We start from the raw sequence: 22,276 nt of genomic DNA, 5'->3' as shown, positions 1-22,276 counted from the left end.
CCCGCCCCGCCGGGGTCACGTGGGCGGGTCGGCGCGGTGACGCTCGGCGCTGACGTCTGACGGCGTGCGGCGGCTCGCCGGCAGCCGCCCCCCTCCCAAGATGGCGTCGCTGCTGCAGTCGGAGCGGGTGCTGTACCTGGTGCGCGGGGAGAAGGAGATGCGGGCGCCGCTGTCGCAGCTGTACTTCTGCCGGTACTGCAGCGAGCTCCGCTCCCTGGAGTGCGTCTCGCACGAGGTAACGGCGGCCCGGCCGCGCCGCGCCCGCAGACCAGTTGGGAGGGGGCGGGACGTTGCCCTCTCTGCCCGCGCCGGTTGGGTGGCTCTCCCGCCGCTCACTCGCTGTCTGCCTCGCTATTGGTTGGCGGCGCGGCTGAGGGGTGCGCGCGGCGCTGCCTGCACGGAGAAGGGTGATTGGCGGCGGATGAGGGAAGGGGCGGTGCCTTGCTTTGGATTGGCTCTGCGCCCCTGTCCGTCGGCGGAGTTCGGGCCGTGATTGGCTGAGGCGCGCGTACCAGGGGTGGGGACTGCCGCGAGAGGCGGCCTCCCCTCGTAGGAGAGGTGCCCCCTCCCCCCGCCATAGGGCCCGTCTGGGTGGGAGCGGCCCCTCCGCGGGGCCCGGCGGGGGCAGCAGGGACCCCCCCCCAGACCCCGCTGTGGGGCACGGCGGGGGGGGACAGGGACCCCTTCTCACACACACATCCCCACCGGGGCCGGCCGGGGAGTGGCAGGGACGCCCACCGACCCACACCCCTCCGTGGGGCCCGGCCCGGGATGAAGACCGAGCCGTTCCCGGGCTTGGGCTGGTGCCTGTCACAGCGGGAGAACTGCTCCGGGACACGGCCCCCGGGGCTCGCCGAGATGTGCTGGATGGGGTGGCGTTGGCAGTATCAAAGTAACAAACCCCACAAAGGTGGTGTGGTGAGGCCGGAGAGCACCGTCCTTGATTTGAGAACGGTTGGGAGTGTTTGGTATGAGTTCATTTTCACCTGGACAAGCTTTTCCCCCACGTTATGCAGTAGGATTTCTGCTGTGGAGAGTTTGTGCTTTGTCCAGGAATGGCTGGAGCCTTAAGCTGTAGGTTATTGCCAGGCTGGAGCGATGGTCTGCTGGTGCGTGGGGCCCTGCCAGGACCACTGGTTTTGTGCAGAGCAGAACATGGGCAAGCCCTGATCCTGGGGCTGCTCGTGTGACTTCGCAAGTCATCATAATAAAATTGGTGGAATTGATTTTGTGGAAGTCCGGGTGAATTAAGAAATTATGATAGATTTGAAAAGCCTTAAAAGAGTGACTGTGCAACCCAGATCTCAGAAGAGGTATCTTTTTGGAAATGTTAAAGCCTCTGAAGAGTGGAAAATAGATTTGTCACCAGGCTGCATCCATCATGAATTCGCTATAGTGTGACAAGTGCAGTCATTATGCATTTCCATGTTTAATAAGTTTGTTTTCCTCTTCAAGAAGGGGAGCCCCTTCTTGCTACTGTTGTTTTAATGGACAAAATGAGTTTGTGACAGCAGACAGATAAAAAGCATTTTCTGAAATGTATGTATGTCTGACCAGTGTAAGTACAAGGTCAGAATAAATTTAGATATAAATGGAAAATACCATGTTGTTCAGCTGAAAAATGAAGTTTTGGTAACTGCAAAAGGTCAACACCCAGTTGTCCTTTTCCCATTTACTAGGCGGAGTAGTTTAATCTATCTTGACTTAAGAAACCTTCTGACTTACATTATTAAAGATCAAAATCCGGCTGATATGGGTCAAGATTTCAGATACCAAAAAATGTCTCAAGTCTTCCCTGACTTCACCTGTCTGTTGCCAGACACAAAGCCGTGTTAAATCATGTGGCAGAGTTTCAGGCTGCTGCCAGCATGCGGTCTAGACAAAAGCATGCCAGGAAGTGTGATGTGACCATCTTGTTCATCAGGTGGACTCTCACTACTGCCCCAGCTGCCTGGAAAACATGCCTTCAGCTGAAGCCAAGCTGAAAAAGAACAGGTAAGGTTGCTTTGACTTTTTTCATCAAGACTCCCTATTTTAAACAGCTCCTTCCTTAATCAACACCTGACCGTGTGTATCTGAAACTCTCCTCAAAAATTACATCACTTCTTGCTACCTGTTAGTCTGTTTTGGGGAATAAGAGTCTTTCCATGATGTATCGTGTGGTCTTCACGTTTTAGTTCTTTTGATGACCTGCTTTCATAATACGAAGGGCTTTTTAGTATCACCCAGTATTTCTCACTGTTGCAATTCTTACGTTGACTTTGAACCCCTCCTGTTCACATTGATGGCTCTGTTGCCCTCTTTCCCTAACACTGTTGCATAAGGTGAAAAGGTCTGTTAGTTTAATCTTGATTTTTTTGTTGAGAGCATTTTCCTTCGCCTGGGACCCTTGTAAGAGCGCTGTCTTATAAGCCTTCGTCTTTACAGGTGTGCTAACTGCTTTGACTGCCCCTGCTGCATGCACACCCTTTCCACCCGGGCCACAAGCATTCCTGCTCCGCTCCCTGACGACCCAGCCAAGACTACCATGAAGAAAGCGTATTACTTGGCCTGTGGATTTTGCCGCTGGACTTCCCGAGATGTGGGCATGGCAGACAAGTCTGTCGGTAAGTGACAGCCAAAGACAGAAAACTGAGTAACAGCAGGAGCCCAGATTGTGTTTTGACGGTAACAGATCATCAAATTAGTTTCTCACTGTACAATATACGTAATATCTGTCCAGGTTTTGAGTCAGAGTTGGAGATTCACAGGAAAATGGTTTGTTGCTGAAGTCTCCTCTGAAGAGCTGAGATGAGTTAGGGGAACGTTTGACCCACTTCCGTGCTTATGTTAACCTGACTAGTGAGAAAGCTGTCAAACAAGGGGCATTTTTAGTTGGTGCGCTCTCCCCACACTTGAGATCTTGTTTGTGTATCTTCAGAGACTTTGAAGCCGCTCAGTCTGACAGCATAAACATCTAATTTATTTTCTGTCACTTATGTTCACTTATTCCAGAGTTGCTAGGCAGTGTTTGTACTCGGTTTTTCTCTTCGTGACATCACTGGAACAAAGCTTTCATCTATTTCTTGGTGCATAAGACATGCAGAAAATATCTGTCGGGCTCCGGAAATGGGGCTGAGTAGATCAAGCAGATCCTTTGACTTCCAGTGTTGATGTGACTGAAGAATTAGAGCTGAAGATGTGGGGACATGGGCAGCCAGTAATAAGAGATGGTTCTTGTAAACTCATGGACCTGCTGCTGAAGTGACTCCTAGGTGCTGTCCTGATTATTTCTCAAACAGCAGTTGTTTAAAAACACAGTATAAAAGCTGGTAAAGAGCCTTCAGCCCAAGTCTGCCTGTGAAAAGCTTTCAGAGGTGTGCATTTGTGCAGGCTTGAACTTAAGGAGTGGCAATGGTAAGTGTAGCAAAAATAGGGAATGTCATATTTCATGAGTAAAACTGAGATAGTTGGGTGTTAGGTGTGATTTCTTTGCAGAGTCTGGAAACCTTCTCCTGAGGACTTTGTTTTTTCTCTTTCTCGTGCAGCTAGTGGTGGCTGGCAGGAGCCGGAGAATCCTCACGCACAGAGGGTGAGTGAAGGGGAAGGCCGTGCTTAGGCTGAGATGCATCAGCTAGAAAAAGCTGTTAGAGGCGCCAGGCCTTCTCAATGACTTTTTCTGCATCTATGTAATCCTTCAGATACCAGTTCCAGTTCCTAATCTCCACCTTGACTGAATTAAATGGAAAGCCTCTTAGAGAGTCTCCCATGGATGTTGCAGTATAAAATCTCCTTTTCAGAAGAAACTCATTTGCAAACATCATATCTAATAGTGCTGTTAAAATGACACCAATGAATATGCTACATATGTATGTGAAAAAAAGCTGGTTTTTGACCAAGAGGGTGTTTAGGATCTGGAAAACAGAACTACACCTTTACTATCCTTCCCTGTCACCAGTTAGGGCTCTACACTAAATGTGATCAGCCTTGGGGGGGGGGAAGATGCTGTTTGCTCCACTAATCCAAATTGCTTGGTTTTGGCCACGTGACATTACTGTGTCCAGTCATGGCAGATCCGTGAACAAAGTCTCAGTTGCCTAACTGCACAGTGAGAGTTGGACACTGCTTTCTGATAGATGTCAATCCCAAAGGAGGGTCAGTTTGTCACCCGCAGTGGGAGTTAAGACACACAGGTTTCCTTAATGTATATCCTTCAAAACACAGCTAGTACTAGGATCAGAGTGAAACAAGTAGCAGGAGCCCCAGCTTGTTCACAGACAAATACTGCAGCTGGTCTGGCATTTGTTCCTTGTTCACTGGGTATCCGTTCCTTTTCATCCCTCTAGATTAACAAACTGGTTGAGTACTACCAGCAGTTGGCTCAGAAAGAGAAGATCGAGCGGGACCGGAAGAAGCTGGTGCGACGCCGAAACTACATGCCCCTGGCCTTTTCGGTGAGCTGGGAGTACTGTGCTCTCAGAGCAGGACAAGTGATGGACAACAGCCTCGTCTTGAAAGATTAGATAGTTGGTAGCACCATAGGGCTGCTCAGGGTTTTTTTTATTGAGAACGTGAAGAAAATGTGCTAGGGCACATGGGTTTCTTTAGGGACAAGTAGTTTTTCACCCATTACTGTGCATTAGATTGCCTCTCTCTCTAATAGTCCTCTCTGATAATGCCAGAAAGGTTTACACTTGCCATGCAAAGGAACATGTTATCCAGCAGTGAAATGCAGTGCAACCGCAGTCACAATAGTGGTAGCTCTTTCTCAGGACAGTTGCATACCATGGTTCAGTAACAGTTAGATCAACATTGTCTGGCACTTTTCTGCATGAAGTCTCAACTGAAATTAACCTTAAGACTTGGTTGTGGCCTGAATGACTTGTTTATTGTAACTGGCAGGTAAATGCTTACTTTGTTTAGCTGGGTGACTCGGCATATGCTTGCTACTTCTCAATTAACTGTGCTTGCTCTGTGCCCTTGCTTGTGTCTTATGGCTGCATTTTTTGTCTCCGTTGCTACCTGCTGCTATTTTGGGGGCTCTCCACAGCAACACACTATACACGTAGTGGTAAGTCTTTTCACAGTTTCTGCTGGTGTTAAAGCTCTCATGATACCAACTGAAGGGGAGTGACAGATCCTACTCTTCACCTTGCCTCAGGGCCTCTGAGTTGGATGTGCCTAGAACAAACGCACATGAAGGCTAACTAGTTAGAGGGTAACATTTTTTACAAAGAAAATTCTTTTTTGTTAGCTTACAAACAGGGCAGTGTCTGGGTAAGTAGCATATGCTTGAAAAGCAGTCCTTCACAAAGCTCGGCTGAGACACAGCCATCTCTCTGCCCAAGGCAAATGGCACTAACATGAATCTTCTGATCCTTGAAGAATCACCAGGGTAGGCTGGTACTCAGATTTCTCGTTTGGTGAGAATTCAGGTTTTCAGTCGTGGCCAGAAGTACCCTGTGTACAGTTCAGCTGTAGAAAGCTGAGGAGTAGCTCAGCTGTTCCTGCCAATTGGTGGTGCCTGGTGAGATAGACCTGTAGATAACAAGGCTTGTAGGAGGCTGAACCTTCCAGCTGCTTCTAGTAGTGCTACAGAGCATTTCAGATGGATGCATACCCACAGAGACCCAGTTCTTTTGGCAGCTGAGCTCTCATTCTGCACTGCTTGATATGCTATTGCTCTGAAGAGAAGATCAAGGGAAAATGTGTCAGTAGTGCAGGCTAGTGATTTAAGGAAAGAGCAAAAGCTTTATAAGCGGTAGACACATACATCTGTATCTGTCTCTCCCTGTCTCCAGTGCAGTGGTAATTGTTTTCTCCTTACTAACAGTTTGAGCAGAAAAAAATCTTGGGAAGCACTGAATACCTTTCATTTTTTGCTTTCCTTTGCTTGTCTCCCTATGCTTGTCATGCAGCTCAAAGGATGAGTTTGCAGTAGGTCTTTTTGTCCTGGCAGGAAGCAGACCTGAAGCTGACAGTTCCTTTTTTCCTTGTAGGACAAATACGGTCTTGGAACCAGGCTTCAACGCCAGAGGCCCGGAGCACCGATCAGTGCCCTTGCTGGACTCTCGTGAGTCTCAGGGTTGGGGTTACCTTTGTGGAAAAGATAGGAGGTATAGGCAACAGAGCAATAAAGCAGCTTCAGAAGGATGATGAACCATATTCGCGGATAGCAGTGAAAGGAGCTTTCTTCTTTGCAGCATTAGAGATGTCAAATCCTCAGGCATCTCTGTGCAGCAGCTCCAGATGTTTTGCTTTCTCCTAGTAGAAGCAAGTGACTGCTCACATCCTTATGCAGTTACTATTGTCTTGCAATCTCAGCTCTCACTGCCTTCTGTGTTATAATGCAGTTAGTGCTGTTGCTGTCTGTCAGAGCACACGTACTACATTTTATGACCAAGTTGTCCCTCACTTTGCTTCAGCCTGAAAGAAGGAGAGGACCAGAAGGAGATCAAGATTGAGCCAGCTGATGCAGTGGAAGAAGTGGAACCTCTTCCTGAGGATTACTACACAAGACCCATCAATCTGACAGAAGGTAATACCTTAATATTCTGTCACTTTTTGCCCTTACATTTTATAACATAGACAGTGCCTGGAAACTTGTCTGTGGGGTTCCTATTGGCCCAAGATTTTAGTAATTTTTATGCTGGGATTGAAATGGTGGGAAATTTGTGACTTTTAAAACGGTAACTTTGAATGCAGCCTCAGGTTCATGTTGTACATGGAAAGCTCAGAGCCAAATACATCAGGCCTCTTAACGGTTGTTTCATTTTCTTGCTGACCTTAATTTCTCTGCATGTGAAGTGTCAGCTTTTGGATGGAGAAAAGAGCTGATGTCCTTGTTCAAGTAATAGCTGGAAATAAGGAGGTAGCTGAGCTGCTGTGGAGTTGGAGCCAAAACTGACCTGTGAAGTAACAATTGCACATTACTTTTGACATCAGCTTATAACAGCTTGCATATGCTTGCCAGTTATTTAGCTGGCTCATGATTTAATCAGCAAATATTGTAAAATGGTCAACTAAACTTGGGAGAGAACAGGATAAAACAGCAGGTACAGAAAGCAATGTGGACTTTCTGCTGAGGTGGCTCTAAGTAGGACAGATGTTCTTGATAGTCCTGCAGGCCTACAAAGTCCGCCAATATTAATTAATTCATGAAAGGTTTATGGAAAGGAGTAGATAGTCTTTGTCTCATTTTCTCATGAGACTGTCAGCATTGTGAGAGTATGATGCTGGTAAAGACAACTTTTGTGATTCTCTGCAGTGAGGCAGAGGCTGCCAGGTGGCTCACTGCCTCTTAGACACTGGGAACAGTGAGGAGCCTCTTTTTTTGGGAGAAGCCCATGGGAAGTTTGGCTGCTGGGAGTTCTTTGCCTCAGGAACTATGTAGTCACCAAGTCTCTGCATGAGTCTGAATTACGCAAACTCCTTGCTTGAGAAGCTGTATATTGTACTCGTGCAGCATCCAGCTGTGAGGGTAACAAAGCCATGAAAACGCATTAGCCCTTGGGGGAGGAAAGAACTTATTTTCTAGATGATTACAAAATTCTGTTTCCACCTCATCTGAACTTTGAATAGAGATCAGGGTCCCTTGTTTCTCCTGGGCTGGCACTGATGTTGCTGTCGTGTTACCGTGTCCAGTCAGGGCAGCCCTTTATACAACTCTTACTTTCATTCATTCACTGCTAGAAACAGCGACACTTGCCAGTGGCTTCTGAATTATTGGGTGCGGGTGAAATTCAGTTTCTTAGATTGTAGCATGTCTGCACACAGTGCACGGCATGCTTGCTCTTGAGCCAGCGCATATGTAGAATCTAGCTCAAGTTCCATGTCTGAGTGCGACGTTAATTTGTCTTGCTTTCTGCTGTGCACCCAGTGACGACTCTGCGTCAGCGTCTGCTGCAGCCTGACTTCCAGCCGATCTGTGCTTCCCAGCTCTACCCACGTCATAAGCACCTCCTGATCAAACGTTCACTGCGCTGTCGGGTAGGTAATTAAGTACAAAAAAGTGCTTTTTCTAGGCTCACAGAAATTGGATTGTGGGAAATGGGCTGTGTATTTCTTTTTAGAAGAAACTGCTCAAATGCTTCTGGTGTTGGAAGTTCTCAACCAAATTACTGGTAACAGCACTAGGAGGTGAGGGAGGCTGTCGCATTTCTGACATGATGAAGATTGTGAAAGGGGGACAACTTTGTCAAAGATGCATAAAGATAGAAAGGTGGGTTTGCGTAAGGGTCTGTGTGCTCTGCCTAGCCAAAGAATCGTAGAAGTCTGCCAGTACAGTCAGAATTTAAAAATTTCTGCTATTAGTGAAGACAAAAATCAAAGCGAGCAAACAAAATACTAGTGAGAGGCAGTGCAGAATACTGAAGATGCCCTTAGAGTGAAGGCAGAAAGAGAATATTTCAAAGAAAATTAGAGAGCTGGGAAGTGAAGATAGGCAAGAATTAAATCCAAGTTCTGCTGTTGGCTTACTATGTGGTCTTCAAAAAGCTGCTTGTTTTCTCAGTGAAACAGGGATATTTATCTAGTTCCCAGGGTAATAGAGCAATATTCTTGTAAGTATTTAAGATGCAGAATGGTTTGCAAATGCAGAATATTTTCTCAGAAATCTGTAATATCAGGCTGAGCCTATATTTGAAAGTAGCATGTGAGGAGGTCAGTCCTGAGTTCCAGCTGTTTGGTTTTTTTAATGGATCCTGGAGCATAAGTCAAAGGGCTTGCAGTTATTTGTGCCTTCTTCCTCCTGCAGTCAGTGAGTGTCCAAGTATTTTTAAGCCAGATTCCAAATTCCGTGTTTCTGAGATTACACTGATGTTGCTGGTTACAACATCTTCAGAGTATCAATAACTTGACAAAACAATGGCTACATGCACGCCAGGGTAGTTTTTGTCTGCACTGTGCTAGAGGCCAGTAGTGCCGTGGCTAGTGGCCCAGTGCTTGCAGCTCTGATTCTTTGGTTTGGGACTGCACACTGTCTTTGTGTGCTGACTAAAATATCTTTGTCTCTAGAAATGTGAACATAACCTGAGCAAACCAGAATTCAATCCAACATCTATCAAATTCAAGATCCAGCTGGTTGCTGTGTAAGTAAGATATGGTACTGGGGAGAACAACCACCTATCCATGCTTAGTTAATGCCTTCTATTTTCATTTCTTTTGTTCTCTTGATTTGACCTCCTGTGTGATTGTGTCATCTCTTAGGATGGCGTAATCACATTTTTAATTTATGCAGCTTATCCATAGTAGGTTTGCTCCCTTATCTTCTAAAAAGTTTGCTGAAGACTTCAGCAGTTTGAAAAAGACATTGCATGCTGTAATCCCCACACAGTATCAGGAGTTTGTAGGATTAGGCTTATACAGCAAAAGGACACTTCATTTTAATGTAAGCTAAGCTCTAATAGCATTGAACAAGTTAGCTGGATGTCTGTGAAGACATCCCTCTACTTCAAGAGGTAGGTTATAGACAGCAACACAGTCCATCATGGTCATTTGCTTTGTTCTTGTTGTAGTAACTATATCCCTGAAGTGAGAATCATGTCTATTCCCAACCTGCGCTACATGAAGGTCAGTACTTTTTTCCGGAAATGTCTTAGCGTGAGACACAGCCGGGAGGCGTGGATGTGGGATCTTTCTGGAAGATGACATGGTGTGATGATTGCTGCCTGAGGGCTTCGCTTGCTCCATTTAGAGAGGGTGCAGGGTTTAAGGGAGTGGTCAGAATTACACTGCATGTACTTGTCACTCTGAATGAGTAGATTACTGTGCAGTGTGACATCTGGCATCACAAGCATACACCAATATCTGAAGAATAAAAGGTGTGGAGTTGAGATCCTGGCTAGATTCCAAAGATGTCTATTACTTACATTAAGAAAGAGTGCTACGCATGGCATTGGCACCTTTCTTACAGACTGGGGGTGTTCGCTATCCGTCCTTTGAGTGTATGTGGTGCAATTTTTGAAGATGTTGATCAGTCACAGAAGCTGGAGGTGCTAACAGTAACAATAAATTTTAGAGAATTGCTTCTTAAACTGTGATTCCTGAATCTCCCCAGGAGAGCCAAGTCCTTCTGACTCTGACCAATCCAGTGGAGAACATCACACATGTCACGCTGCTGGAGTGTGAGGAGGGAGACCCTGACAACATCAACAGCACTGCCAAGGTATTGTGCCCTCCTGCTGTGCAAGTCCAAGCCTCTTCAAAGGCTTTCCACTCCCGTTTATCCTTCCACAGATCACACTTTTCATATGTCCGTCAGTGTCTGCTAACTGCATTGCATTTTCCTCCTTGGAGCTTAAATGACTATCACCAGTGTAAACATCAGATCATAAAGTGTTTTGAAATTGTATCTTTTCATTGAGATCCAGAACCCAAGGGAGAAATACACAATTTCACTGGTAGAGTGGTAACCGGGTGGTACTGGTGTGGTTTCCTCCACAAAAGCCCAGGATGAATCACTTCTCTGTTAAACCATAGTAAAGCAGCCTTCAGAAGGGGAGGGCTCTCTCCTGCTCACAGTGTAGGTGGTGATCAGTGCTGAAAGGCTTCTTCTCTTCCTGTTCTGTTTCAGGTGACAGTTCCTCCCAAGGAACTTATTTTGGCTGGTAAAGATGCTGCGGCGGAATACGATGAGCTGGCAGAGCCTCAAGATTTCCAGGATGACCCTGAGTGAGTGTTGTCTGTCCTGTGGGGATCCTGTCCCTTAAAAACTTGGCACTTCAACCAAGTAACTCATGCTCCTCTGTGTCTTCAGCATGTTTGGGGGCTTCTTTTTCAGGTTTTCTTGGGAGGGGGGGTGGTGGTGGTTCGGGGGAGTCGGAGATCAGCAATGCAAATCTTTCTGCTTGTGGTTTGGACTATTCAGGAGACATCTGTTCCCTTTGAGGCAAGGTGTGCTGTTACAGCAGTTGAGTTGTAGGTGGTGGTACTAATTCTCTCCAGAATACTCTGTGTAATCCTTTCCTTTGCAAGCAGAGGGTTCATGGTAGCGGTGAGAACTACACAGTAGGGTGTGTGACAGAGCTGCCTCCAGCCTTCAAAATGGAGTATGTTCTGCAGCATCTTACAGAGCAACTTGAGCAATATGCTGTGGCCCTTCTTTGTTGCACTGCTGGGTACATAACTCCCATGCAGGCATGTTCTGTTTGACAGATGTGCCAGCAGCTGTCAGCATAAAGGGGGGCACCCACATTCTGAATGTGGGGCAGGAGGGGCTGTGGGCCCCCTGCAAAAAGAACAGCAGGGAGTAAGCTACAAACCAGGGCAGCTGTTCTAGCAGGACGCATTCAGCTCACGGGCCGTAAACTGAGCATCCCTCTTACGTGGTGTCAGAATAAATCTCTCAGAACAATTGTTTGAGAACTTGGCTGACCCAGTGTTCTTTTGTTTTCTGCCTTGCAGCGTTATTGCCTTCAGAAAAGCCAATAAGGTAGGAGTTTTCATCAAGGTCACCCCACAGAAAGAAGAGGGTGAAGTGACCGTGAGTTTCAAGATGAAGCATGAGTTTAAAAACCTCACTGCTCCAATCCGACCCAGTGAGGAAGGCGATCACACCTCTGAGGTCATCTGGCTCACCCATCACGTGGAGCTCAGCCTCGGTCCAGTGCTCCCATAAACGCTCCCAACGCTTGCGCCCCGATGGTTGGCCGCAGCATGGACTGTCACAGTGAGGAAAGCACCTGGTGAAACGTTCTGTGAGAGCTCCTTTGTGATGTGTGGGTGTGTGCCACGGGCCCCAGCTAGGCCGCGAGAGGCAGCTGAGGGTGCCGTGGTTTGGGATGGTTTGTTCTCTCTCCTCTTGTCGTAGTGCCCACTAAATACCGCTCTGCTTCCCCACGCTGCCACAGGCTAGTTTAACTTGCAGCACATGTTTCAGCACAGAGAAAGATGTTGCTTTCTCCAGATTCGCACTACACCTGGCTGAATTTGGTTTTATCAACAGAAAAGAACCCATATTGGTTTTTCTTCATGTCAGCCCACAAACCTGATGTTACATACTCAATAGCGAATGACTTCTTTTTCACACAGAGCTATGCCCTTCCCAAAGAAACATTTTAAGAGGTGGCCACATCTGCTGCGTTATTGGCAAGTTATTGGCAGCAGCATGATGCTTTCTTTTGGTTTTCTGCTTCCTCGTAGGATACCTCAGCTGTGGGTGATTGGGACATACAACCCTACCACTCTGGCATGCATAGCTTGCGTAGCCAAGGTGATAGATCTGTTTTCACAAAGGAAATGATCAGTTTGCCTTTAAACCGAAAACATAGTGTACTGTAGTGTTCATGGATTTGACTGGCAACCGAGCCCACTGTCAGCCCGCTGCATTGCAGGTGGATGTGGTAGCATGACGTGCTGCGAGCTGGGAATTCAGGTTCTGCCACAGCTCTTGACTGAGGCAGGGATGCTCCAGAGAGGCTGCCTGGCAGTCTTCAGATCAATTAATGTGTGTTAATAGGGGTAGCGATCAGGGTATGAAACCTGGAGAGTTAAGATTAGGTCTGGTATATGTAAAACTACAGAGGCTGTTTGAGTTCATACTCTTGTCTTTTTCCAGTTAGGGTGGGTGGGAGGGAGGTATAAAGGTGGGAAGACAGTTATACGTTAACTAGCATACACTGTACCATGAGGTAATCTATCTGGGGTATAATTTGGCTGTAGTCCAAGCTAAAATCAGTAATTAAGAGCAGTGTATCCAGGGTACTGAATTACCAGTAACTCCATAGCTTAGTGCAAGCGGGTGAGATCGCTCTTCCTGCAGAGCATTCCCAGTTCAGACATTGACCTTCGTTAAACATTTCTGATGGGCTTTGATGTGCTGCTGTGCTGGGAAAGGCTTGAATCCCAGCCAGCCGCGGTTGTGTTGCTCGAGACACTTGTGCCATGGTTCTGCCAGCCTGGAGCTGCAAATCCTCTGCACGGGAGGGCGGGACGAGGCTGTCCACTCTCCCGGGGAGGTGGTGGTGCAGCACCCAAAAACATCTCCCGTAGCACGAGAAATCTGCCTTGGTGTGCCGGGGGGGACCGCGCGCCTTACAGCCTAGATCCTGCAGCGGGTCTCAAAGCGGCCGAGGCATCACGTTTACAACTTCGCGTAGGTTACACACAGTTGTACAGCATGAGTTTAAGACTTGTAGTTCGTCGTTAATGTCTAGTGCTAGCGCCTGCTGCGGCTTTACCTGTCCAGATAACAAAGCACTTAACCTTTGGCTGTGACTTCTTTTCAGTAGCTGAAATAGCCGCTACATTCACAACACTAATGTGGAAAAGAGCCTTCCAGGGACAAGATGGCGGCTGACCGAGGCCTCGAGCTGCTGTCCCCCTCCGGCGCTGGGCTGGTGTTTGCACGACCTGCTCATGAATGCTCGGTTTCTCACTGAAAACAAAAAGCTGCGTTGATTTATGATATTCTGAGCGGTCTAATTAGCTCGGTGAGGTTTGGGTTTTTTTCCTCCCCTCCCCGTAGGTGCTTGTAGGTGATAGGAAAGGTGTGTCCCTGCTCCCCTCCCTGACAGGCGACTGTTGCCTTACTGCTTGACGTCGTGTAGTGACCTTCAATAAAGCAAACGTGGCTCTCGGATTCTTTGCGCTGGTTCTTACGCTGCGGTTCATTAGAAAATAATTATTTAAAAAAAAAAAGCGCTAGCACCCAGCCCCCCCGTTTTCCCAATGGTTTCGCCCGTCCCCCTGTTCCCGGTGGTTTCGCTCGCTCCGCCTATCCCCGCCCCTTTGGCTGAGCTCTATGGTTTGTCGTGCCTAGAGCGCCCTGCGCCCTGGTACGTGCCTCGGACGTCATGGCATCGCCACACGCTTCCCCGTCTCGTCGCTAGCGGAAGTGACATCACCGTCGTCTTCCGCCGCCTGCCGGGATCCAGGTGGAGCGGCGCGGAGGACTTCCGGCGGCGGAGCGGAGCGGAGCTGGGGCGCCGCCGCCGCCGCCGCCATGTCGACATCGCTGGGCTCCAACACCTACAACCGGCAGAACTGGGAGGACGCGGTGAGCCCGGAGGACGGTGGGGGAGAGGCGGGGCGGGCCCTGGCCGGCGGGGCCCTGCGCTGCCGTGAGGGGAGAAGCGGGGGAGAGCAAGGCCGTAGGGCGAGGGGTGCGCGGTGAGGCGGCCCTCGGGGCTGGGCGGCGGGCGGGGACCTGCCCTGGGGAGCTGCGTCCCTGCGGTTGTGCCCCCCCCCCCTGTCGGGGAGGGGGCTGCCGCGGTTACCTGGGTCCTCCTCATGGGCAGCGCTGTCTGGAAAAGCGGGAGTGATGGTCTGTGCGAGCCCCGTCTCCCTGCCGGGGTTTGGGGTGTCTGGTAGCCGGGGAGGTCTCCTGGCAGCCGGGAGGGCTGAGCTGGGCCCGTCGTGTGCCCGTGGCCGCGTCCCTTAGAGCTGAGGCCTTTTCTGGGTGGTCCCAGTGCAAACAATAGGTGCTAAGGGATAACGGGGGTGGTGGTGGTGTCATCTGCTGCCGTCAGGTCGCTGAAGAGTTAAGACCTCAAAAATACACACTTTGTTTGCTCTGAGTTTTACTTCGAATTGGAATAGCTAGCAGGTCATGGTTCTTTGATAATATGGGCATTGGGTGGTGGCTTGCAGCTCTCCCAGTGATTCTTTTTGAGTGAGTCTTTTTGCATCTTTCAAACGGTGTGATTAGTTTAACTCAGTAGTGTTGGTTCAGAGTGTGATTTGAATGCTGTTGTGATGATGGAGTTTGTGCAAATTCCTGATTTTCCTTGTTCTTGCTCAATTCAGGACTTCCCTATTCTCTGTCAGACATGTCTTGGAGAAAACCCATATATTCGAATGGTATGTGCCTGTTTGACTGCGCAGTCTTTTCCTCTGTGTTGGCCCAAGAACTGTTGGGTTTCGGGGACTAAAATAAGCCTGGTTACAGGAGGAGATGTTGAGGTGGACGTGCCCTCCTAATTAGTTGGTTCTGCACAACAGCATTTGGGTCCAGCCATTGTTGGTATGTGGTATCGTGGCATTAAGTATGTGATTTAAGAATAAATCAGTCAAAAAGGAGAACAAGATGATCCAGTCTAATGTCTAGAGTGCAGGACATAGTAGAAAACAAAGCTTTGGTACTGGTAAATCGTGCGACATGGAGAACAGCGAGGTGCTGAAATATTAAATAGCTTGGCACAATTTCTAAAATGAGAGACTATGCCCCTGTAAAAATAAGTTAAAACTGTCTTAAGGAGGCTGCCTGGTGGTAATTTAAATCCTTCTTTGTTTACCTGGGTTTCCTCTGTGCAGGATGAGTCAGTCCATTTTAAGTTGCTTTTCTCTCTGCTCAGTCCAGTTGCCTATGACCTACATTTACATTATCTTTCCTTCACTTTTCTATTCCACCAAGTTTGCTGAGAGAGATCACAATATTTTTGTGAAACATAACACTACTGCTGGTATAGGTGATGTTTCAAAACCTGCTTATTTTCATGGACTTATTTCATGTATCATCATCTTTGCTTAAAAATAGCTATTAATATTCCATTTCATTTTTGCCTTTCATCAGTACATGAGGTGGGACTTAATGGTACTGTGTTTTTAATGAATGTTTCTAAAACAAAAATGGATTGAGAGTTTTTTAGGATTCTTTTTGTCCTGTTGACCAGCCAAGTTGTGAGCCCAAAGCACAGGGGTGGGTGAGTCTAAATGCAGCATAACTAGGAAGAAAGCACTGTGCTTTACAGCATCAGTGATATGGTTCATGTTTTGTGTTGAATTGATGGTATTTCATATTTTCTTTTATTGTTTTTTATTTATATTTCAGACCAAAGAAAAATATGGAAAAGAATGCAAGGTATGTTGTTTGTCTAAAAGAATGAATGTCTAAATTGGCACACATCTAGGAGTAATTGATTTTAATGTTAAAAAAACCTGTCAGCTTCAGGAAAGTGCTTATCTGGGTTAACAACTTAAAATGTTTATGTAACTATATAAATTTTTAGGTCAGTCTACTGTGTGCTTTGTTAGACAAAGTCAGTTAGTCTTAAAAAAATTAAGTAAAATTATTGAAGACTATTCAGACAGACTTAGGATTTGCTTATGTGTATCAGAATTAGGTTTTGCAAATATTGTTGTACTATATTTGAAGGTATTTCAGCATTTTAAATTATCTCATTTTCTCTTGCAAGTTTTGGTTTGGTTTTTTTTGGGGGGCTCGTAAGTGGTACATAAATAATTGGAGTTTAGGTTTTGCCATGAATATTTTATTCATGGCTATGTGGTGATTTGTCTTAGCCGTCTAAAAAATAAGCCATGTTTATTTCTGAGAGAGCAAGAAATATTTAGTGTTGTGGTGACTGAGGGAAATTAAAGGAGGGGGTTTTGCCCCTTTTATCAGTTGTCATCTGAGGTAAGGAGAAGGTATGTGTTGAAATCTTGCTTCCCTTCCTCAAACTGTACATGCAGTGGAAGCAGATGCATCATTCCACCAGATAAGATAGAGAGCAGTAGTCGTCTTCTGGACCAAAAGTCTCATAACCTCTCACTGGGCTTGCTGCTATGCTGGTGACTGGTCTACAGATAACTGGTAATTTATCTCTAAAGCTCTATACTGACATCACCTGGAATGAAGGAGAATTTCTTTTTCCTTTGAGTAGATCTGCTTTCAGCATTTGGGTTATTGTAATAAATTAAAAGAAGAAGAAAAAACCTTCCTAAAACTTTCTCCTGTCAAAGTAAGGCACCAAATAGAAACAAATGTTTCCTAAGGTCTGGATCTTAGCACTAAGATGAAGAAGTTGTATTTATGGTTTAAAGAGATTGGATGTGTTTGGACTTCAAGTTGTGTCCAAGAACCAGAATGGTAACTTCATTGCTGTGTGATAGTGATACAAGCGTCGACTTTCTGTCTTTCAGATTTGTGCCAGGCCTTTCACAGTATTCCGCTGGTGCCCTGGTGTTCGTATGCGTTTCAAGAAAACAGAAGTATGCCAGACATGCAGCAAGCTGAAGAACGTCTGTCAGACCTGTCTGCTTGACCTGGAATATGGTGTGTACCAAAAAATGTAAACTAGGAGAAGAAGCTGGTCTACTTGCCTCTGAAATGAAAGTTGGTGAAATGTCTTTAAATGTGTGCGTGTAATTGGCACGGTTGTCTCTGGACAGTCTTTGAGAAGAATAACTCTTGATGATCACACCTTTTCTGAGGTTCAGGGGCAGCGTGGTATACCTGAGCAGTAGATGAGTTATCCCTGGCTAATGCAGGTTGCAGTAACTATTTCTGCTGTTTCAGCTTGTGCTTCATACAGATTTGTTGGGGGGTTGTTTTTTTTGTTTGTTTCATTCTAGGTTTGCCTATTCAAGTCCGGGATGCAGGACTCTCCCTTAAGGATGAAATGCCTAAGTCTGACGTCAATAAAGAGTACTACACCCAAAACATGGAACGAGAGGTAAGAAAGTATAGTTGTAATCATGCTCTCTGTGTGTGGATGTGTATAGGGGAAGAAAGGGGAGGAATGATCTAGCTTATCTTAAAATCATTTGCTTGCTCTGATTCTGTACATTAGTTTTCAGTGGTGATATATACATAATTATTTGTGTTTTCACTACCATTTAGATATCCAATTCTGATGGCACAAGACCAGTTGGTGCACTAGGCAAAGCTACTTCCACCAGCGACATGCTGCTGAAGCTGGCTCGGACCACTCCTTACTATAAACGTAACCGTCCTCACATCTGTTCCTTCTGGGTAAAAGGAGAATGCAAGAGGGGAGAAGAGTGTCCCTACAGGTACTGATACAGCTTGAACAGTTAATCTCTTCATCACGGTCAGATACAGCTCCCCTTGGGGTTTGAAGAGCAGGAAATGCTGCAGTGGACAGGAGACGCACACTGTGATTGGGGTCAGTGTGAAACTTGCATTCAGTTGGCACGCAGGGCCAGTGAATGAATCTTTGTTGTGGCAAGTTCGTTTGTGAGGAATTAGCTGCGTGGTGTCGTAGTGTTTTGCTGAAGCAGTGACTCCAGCTCTTCTCTTGCATAGTTCATTTTTTCCCTTCATGGCGTCAGTCCCCTCAATCAGAGATCTTTGTATTTGAACAAGAGGCCATTTGAAATCCAGCTCTCGTATTTTGTAGTGTTGAATGCTGAGCTGTCAGAAGTGCCATTCATTCAGAACTTGAGGCAGTCCTGGCTGCAATTTAAGTTCTTGGGGCTTTTTGTTCCATTTTGGCATGTTTATGTGAACAGGGTTAAGCATATAAGTGACCAGGGGCCTTTAGAAGGGAAGGTCGCAGTTATAGTCATTTTAATCTGATGCAGCTGTGACTGGTGTTATGCTTTGTTTGCTGAACTTTAGGCATGAGAAACCTACAGATCCAGATGATCCTCTGGCTGATCAGAACATCAAAGATCGTTACTATGGAATTAATGATCCTGTGGCCGATAAACTTCTGAAACGAGCGTCAACCATGCCTCGTCTAGACCCCCCTGATGACAAGACTATTACTACACTGTATGTTGGAGGGCTTGGAGATACTATCACTGAATCAGATCTCAGGTGTGTGGTGAATTTGTATTGCCCTTGCCTTTTTATTTGATGCTTTGATTACTGCTCATCTTCAAGTGAGGAAATCTCTCTTGCAAGGAAAAAAATAAACCTAGTTTTCTTTAACGGGGAACTGGTTGGTGGGCAAGTGCAGAGGAGTGCCAGCTTGTTGGAGAACAGATAAACAGGCACATTTCAAATGCTTTGATTAAAATTTCTCTCTTTAAAGATGAGTCATCCTGAGCTGTTGGGGATACTGTGTTACACTTTTTACAAGGAAGTCCTATAGCCTCTCTCTAGCTAGCTGCTGAGAAAAGCTGCTGCAGAGTTCTTATTACTCCATAATTGCACAGAGGGGCAAGAGATTTGATTTCTAATGGTTAGTCTGTACTGGTGATGGAGAAAAGAAAGGATCTGGGCATACCTGTTTCAGCACGTGATGAGATCCTACTCTGCTATGTGCCCTGCAGCTAGGAGGAATGGGGTTTCATAATAATTTTTTTTTTTTCCCCCACACAGAAATCACTTCTACCAGTTTGGGGAGATTCGGACAATAACTGTAGTGCAGAGACAACAGTGTGCTTTCATCCAGTTTGCCACCCGGCAAGCTGCAGAAGTGGCTGCTGAGAAATCCTTCAACAAACTCATTGTCAATGGTCGCAGGCTCAATGTCAAATGGGGAAGGTGAGTGCGGAGGAGGAAGCCTTGAGGATACTGCCACAAGGTTCTTCACTTATTTTATGCGGTCCTGATGAACAGGATTGCATATTATGCTGGAGTAGATACTGATTTGGTAAATAGTTGAGGTCATCTTACAGTTTGGTTTTCTTTCAGCAGTGGGATCTGGATTGGAGATTACACAAATTGCACAATTTGTGTAAAGGATTTCCTGGTTGAGGCTTATGGATGAGTTTCTGTGGTTTTGCTTCTAATCTGTCTCCTGTAAGCATTGTTTGCACACTTTGTACCAGCTGTCTCTGATGTTCTGTGGATTTTTCATCTTTGGCCTGAAGCAATGGATCTGGATTAGATAATGTGAAACTATCGTAGTGTGACTATCTGCTTATCCTGCTTTTTCTCATCCTTGTTCTCAAACTCTTGTCTGGTTTTTAGGTCCCAGGCAGCAAGAGGAAAAGAAAAGGACAAGGAAGGTACTACAGAATCTGGGATAAAGCTGGAGCCAGTTCCAGGACTTCCCGGAGGTAAGGGAGTTGTTTTCATCTCTGAAACACTTAATGCTGACCTGCTTCCATGAGAGAGGCTGGTATTAAACCTCTCTGCTGGTTTTGGCTGGTATAGAGTTAATTTTCTTTTTAGTAGCTGGTATAGAGTTATGTTTTGGATTCAGTATGAGAAGAATGTTGATAACACACTGATGTTTTCAGTTGTTGCTGAGTAGTGTTTAGACTAAGGCAAGGATTTTTCAACTTCTCATGCCCGGCCATCAAGGCGGCTGGAGGGGCACAAGAATTTGGGAGGGGGCACAGCCAGGACAGCTGACCCAACCTGGCCAAAGCGGTATTCCATACCATGTGACATCATGCCCAGTACATAAACTGGGGGGAGTTGGTCTGGGAGGGATTGTTGCTCGGGAGCTAGCTGGGCATTGGTTGGCAAGTGGTGAACAATTACAAAACAAGTGACGCACAATGCATATTCCAATCCTTTTATTATTATTACTGTAATTATTATCATCACTATTATTTTCTTCCTTTCTGTTCTATTAAACTGCTCTTATCTCGTCCCATGAGTTTTAACCTTTTTCCTTCCAATTCTCTCCCCCGTCCCACTGGGTGGGGGGGGGGAGTGAGTGAGTGGCTGCATGGTGCTTAGTTGCTGGCTGGGGTTAAACTCTGAGAGCAGTAACAGAGTTCAGGATTGTAGAGGCACTAGTGAGCCCAGAGCAGTCAGTTACAGTAGATTTGCAGCAGATTCAGCTGGGATGGGAGGTGAGCTTTGTCTAGAAGCAAATTGTTGATGAAAAGAGAGTTCTTTATGTGATGAGTGAAAAGTTAAAGCTGAATTCAAGTTACCTAGGTCTCAGATACTGTCAACCCATGCTTTTCAAGGCTTGGTTAATGTTTTCCTGATCCGCTGAGCATTGTATGATGGAAAAAGCAAAGCTGGTTTCAGGTGAAGAAAAATGGTGACTGTTCTGGAGTTTCAGTGCAGTCCTGCTTCTTGCTCCAGTTCATAGGTGCAATAGTAGCAGCAGTTTGCCCTTGTGAAAGAACTGATTGTGTCTCCTCTCTGAAGGCAGATAACTGCATATCTTGACTAAGAGATTTTCTGTAACCACTGTGTACTTTTTCTGCAGCTCTCCCCCCTCCTCCAGCTGCAGAAGAGGAGGCTTCTGCAAATTACTTCAACCTACCTCCAAGTGGCCCTCCAGCCGTGGTTAACATTGCCTTGCCACCTCCTCCTGGCATTGCTCCGCCACCACCTCCAGGTACTTGTGTTTCCCCTTCAAGAGGGGGTGTCTAACTTGGTGTTAGACCATCTAGTCCTCCTAGTTCTCCTTGCTCAGCTGCGCTGTAGTGCTGATGCATGCCCTGAGTTGATTTTCCTCATCCCTGGTCATACAGTGTAAACTGATGATCTGAAATGAGCTGTCAGCACAGTTTAATTAAACTGAGCTGCCTATTGTGGTATGTATTCACTTGCAAATTCTCAGGCATGTCAGAGATCCCCGTTACTGGTACTGAGACCTACTCAGTGCTTTTGCGGGCTGTGTAAATCCCACGTTAACCTGAACTTCAAAAGGTAATTCTGCAGCTGGTTGAATGCCAGCCTGTGTTTGGCTGTGTGTATATATCTGTCTGGAGACCCTTTTTTTTATGGGACATCAACTCTTGTGGATGTATTTGCTTTGCTCCATGGTTGAGCAGAGAGCATTTAGATTGGCATTACAGACATTTGTCCAGTCACGCAACTAGCTTTTATCTGCAAGTAAGGATGTGTGTTGGGAAAGGTTTGCCTGCAGTTATACTGGAAAGAGGGGGAGGTGTTTGGGGATTTGAAGAACCAGGGGAGATGTGCACCTTTCTGAGGCACAGCTGTGAGCCAGCTGTTTTCTGTCAGTAGTTTCAGGCAGTAGTATATCTGCATGGGTTGTTCTGTTGCTTTGTCTGAAGCTGCCAACTTTGTTTCAGCAGGTTTCGGACCACACATGTTCCACGCCATGGGGCCCCCGCCTCCCTTCATGAGAGCCCCAGGCCCCATTCACTACCCCTCTCAAGATCCCCAGAGGATGGGTGCCCACGCGGGAAAGCACAGCAGCCCCTAGCAGGTCGTGCCACCCTCATCATTTAAGTAAATATTATTTTCTAGTTACCATGGTAGCACCATATGTTGAGCTGTGGGTGAGCTAGAGAAGCCTTATTTCCCTGCTTGCAGACACTGGGCAAGCTGAGCTCCGTGTCTCCGCTAGCTAATCGGATTGTTGATACATCCCAGATCTTTCATTTAGTGTGGGGAGGGTTGGGAGGGGTGGGGGGCAGACAGAAGGGCTGTTGGGGGTCTGTGGATCAGGTGTACCAGAATTACAGTGCTATCCGTGTATCCTGTTTGCACACTTTTGAAATAAACTTCTGGAAAAATAAAACCAAACCCTTTTCAAGCCCATTTGATATGCTCAGTCTGAACACTATGGACTATTATACTGTAACCAGAGACTCTGTTACGTAACTAATGACTTATTATTCTAATGAGGTATTACACCAGGACTGAATAAGAGCTGAAAAACAAGCTTATCAGATGTGCCAAACCCATGGCTTTGCCTTACTATTGTCACAGAATTTTCCTTCC

General features: G+C 46.4%; 2 protein-coding genes across 3 annotated transcripts; both read left to right on the top strand.

Moving 5' to 3' along the window:
• The first annotated feature begins 39 nt into the window (after window positions 1–39).
• Window positions 40–13,523, top strand: DCTN4 (dynactin 4 (p62)). 2 transcript variants are annotated; one of them, XM_010578946.1, is made up of 13 exons: window positions 40–235; window positions 1,925–1,995; window positions 2,428–2,606; window positions 3,528–3,571; window positions 4,326–4,433; window positions 5,979–6,052; window positions 6,405–6,517; window positions 7,859–7,968; window positions 8,995–9,068; window positions 9,495–9,549; window positions 10,037–10,144; window positions 10,553–10,650; window positions 11,383–13,523. In XM_010578946.1, the coding sequence occupies exons 1-13, from the start codon at window positions 101–103 to the stop codon at window positions 11,594–11,596; spliced, it is 1,383 nt and encodes a 460-aa protein (XP_010577248.1). In that variant the 5' UTR covers window positions 40–100; the 3' UTR covers window positions 11,597–13,523. The 2 variants fall into 2 exon arrangements, with proteins under 2 accessions (XP_010577248.1, XP_010577249.1); XM_010578947.1 differs by lacking the exon at window positions 40–235 and adding an exon at window positions 620–968.
• A 327-nt stretch (window positions 13,524–13,850) lies between these two features.
• On the top strand, window positions 13,851–22,078 carry RBM22 (RNA binding motif protein 22). Its single transcript, XM_010578945.1, has 11 exons — window positions 13,851–13,975; window positions 14,725–14,778; window positions 15,749–15,778; window positions 16,840–16,972; window positions 17,272–17,372; window positions 17,540–17,712; window positions 18,281–18,481; window positions 18,989–19,153; window positions 19,583–19,671; window positions 20,787–20,918; window positions 21,625–22,078. Exons 1-11 carry the CDS (start codon window positions 13,922–13,924, stop codon window positions 21,753–21,755), a joined length of 1,263 nt encoding a protein of 420 aa, XP_010577247.1. The 5' UTR covers window positions 13,851–13,921; the 3' UTR covers window positions 21,756–22,078.
• The last annotated feature ends 198 nt before the right edge of the window (window positions 22,079–22,276 follow it).

Source organism: Haliaeetus leucocephalus, unplaced genomic scaffold (genome assembly GCF_000737465.1).
Source record: "Haliaeetus leucocephalus isolate CR32 unplaced genomic scaffold, Haliaeetus_leucocephalus-4.0 Scaffold656, whole genome shotgun sequence".
In the NCBI taxonomy this organism is placed as follows: Eukaryota; Metazoa; Chordata; class Aves; order Accipitriformes; family Accipitridae; genus Haliaeetus; species Haliaeetus leucocephalus.
Note: the sequence above shows the minus strand (reverse complement) of the source record. Positions and strands in the feature narration are given on the sequence as shown.

What these genes read in the sequence shown, in the direction of transcription:
- DCTN4 (XM_010578946.1), top strand. Translation starts at nt 101, where the DNA reads ATGGCGTCGCTGCTGCAGTCGGAGCGGGTGCTGTACCTGGTGCGCGGG. An exon ending in ACATGCCCCTGGCCTTTTCG is followed by an intron (nt 4,434 to 5,978) that starts GTGAGCTGGGAG and finishes TTTTCCTTGTAG; the next exon opens with GACAAATACGGTCTTGGAAC. An exon ending in ACCCATCAATCTGACAGAAG is followed by an intron (nt 6,518 to 7,858) that starts GTAATACCTTAA and finishes CTGTGCACCCAG; the next exon opens with TGACGACTCTGCGTCAGCGT.
- RBM22 (XM_010578945.1), top strand. Translation starts at nt 13,922, where the DNA reads ATGTCGACATCGCTGGGCTCCAACACCTACAACCGGCAGAACTGGGAG. An exon ending in AAAACCCATATATTCGAATG is followed by an intron (nt 14,779 to 15,748) that starts GTATGTGCCTGT and finishes TTTATATTTCAG; the next exon opens with ACCAAAGAAAAATATGGAAA. An exon ending in GGAGAAGAGTGTCCCTACAG is followed by an intron (nt 17,713 to 18,280) that starts GTACTGATACAG and finishes GCTGAACTTTAG; the next exon opens with GCATGAGAAACCTACAGATC.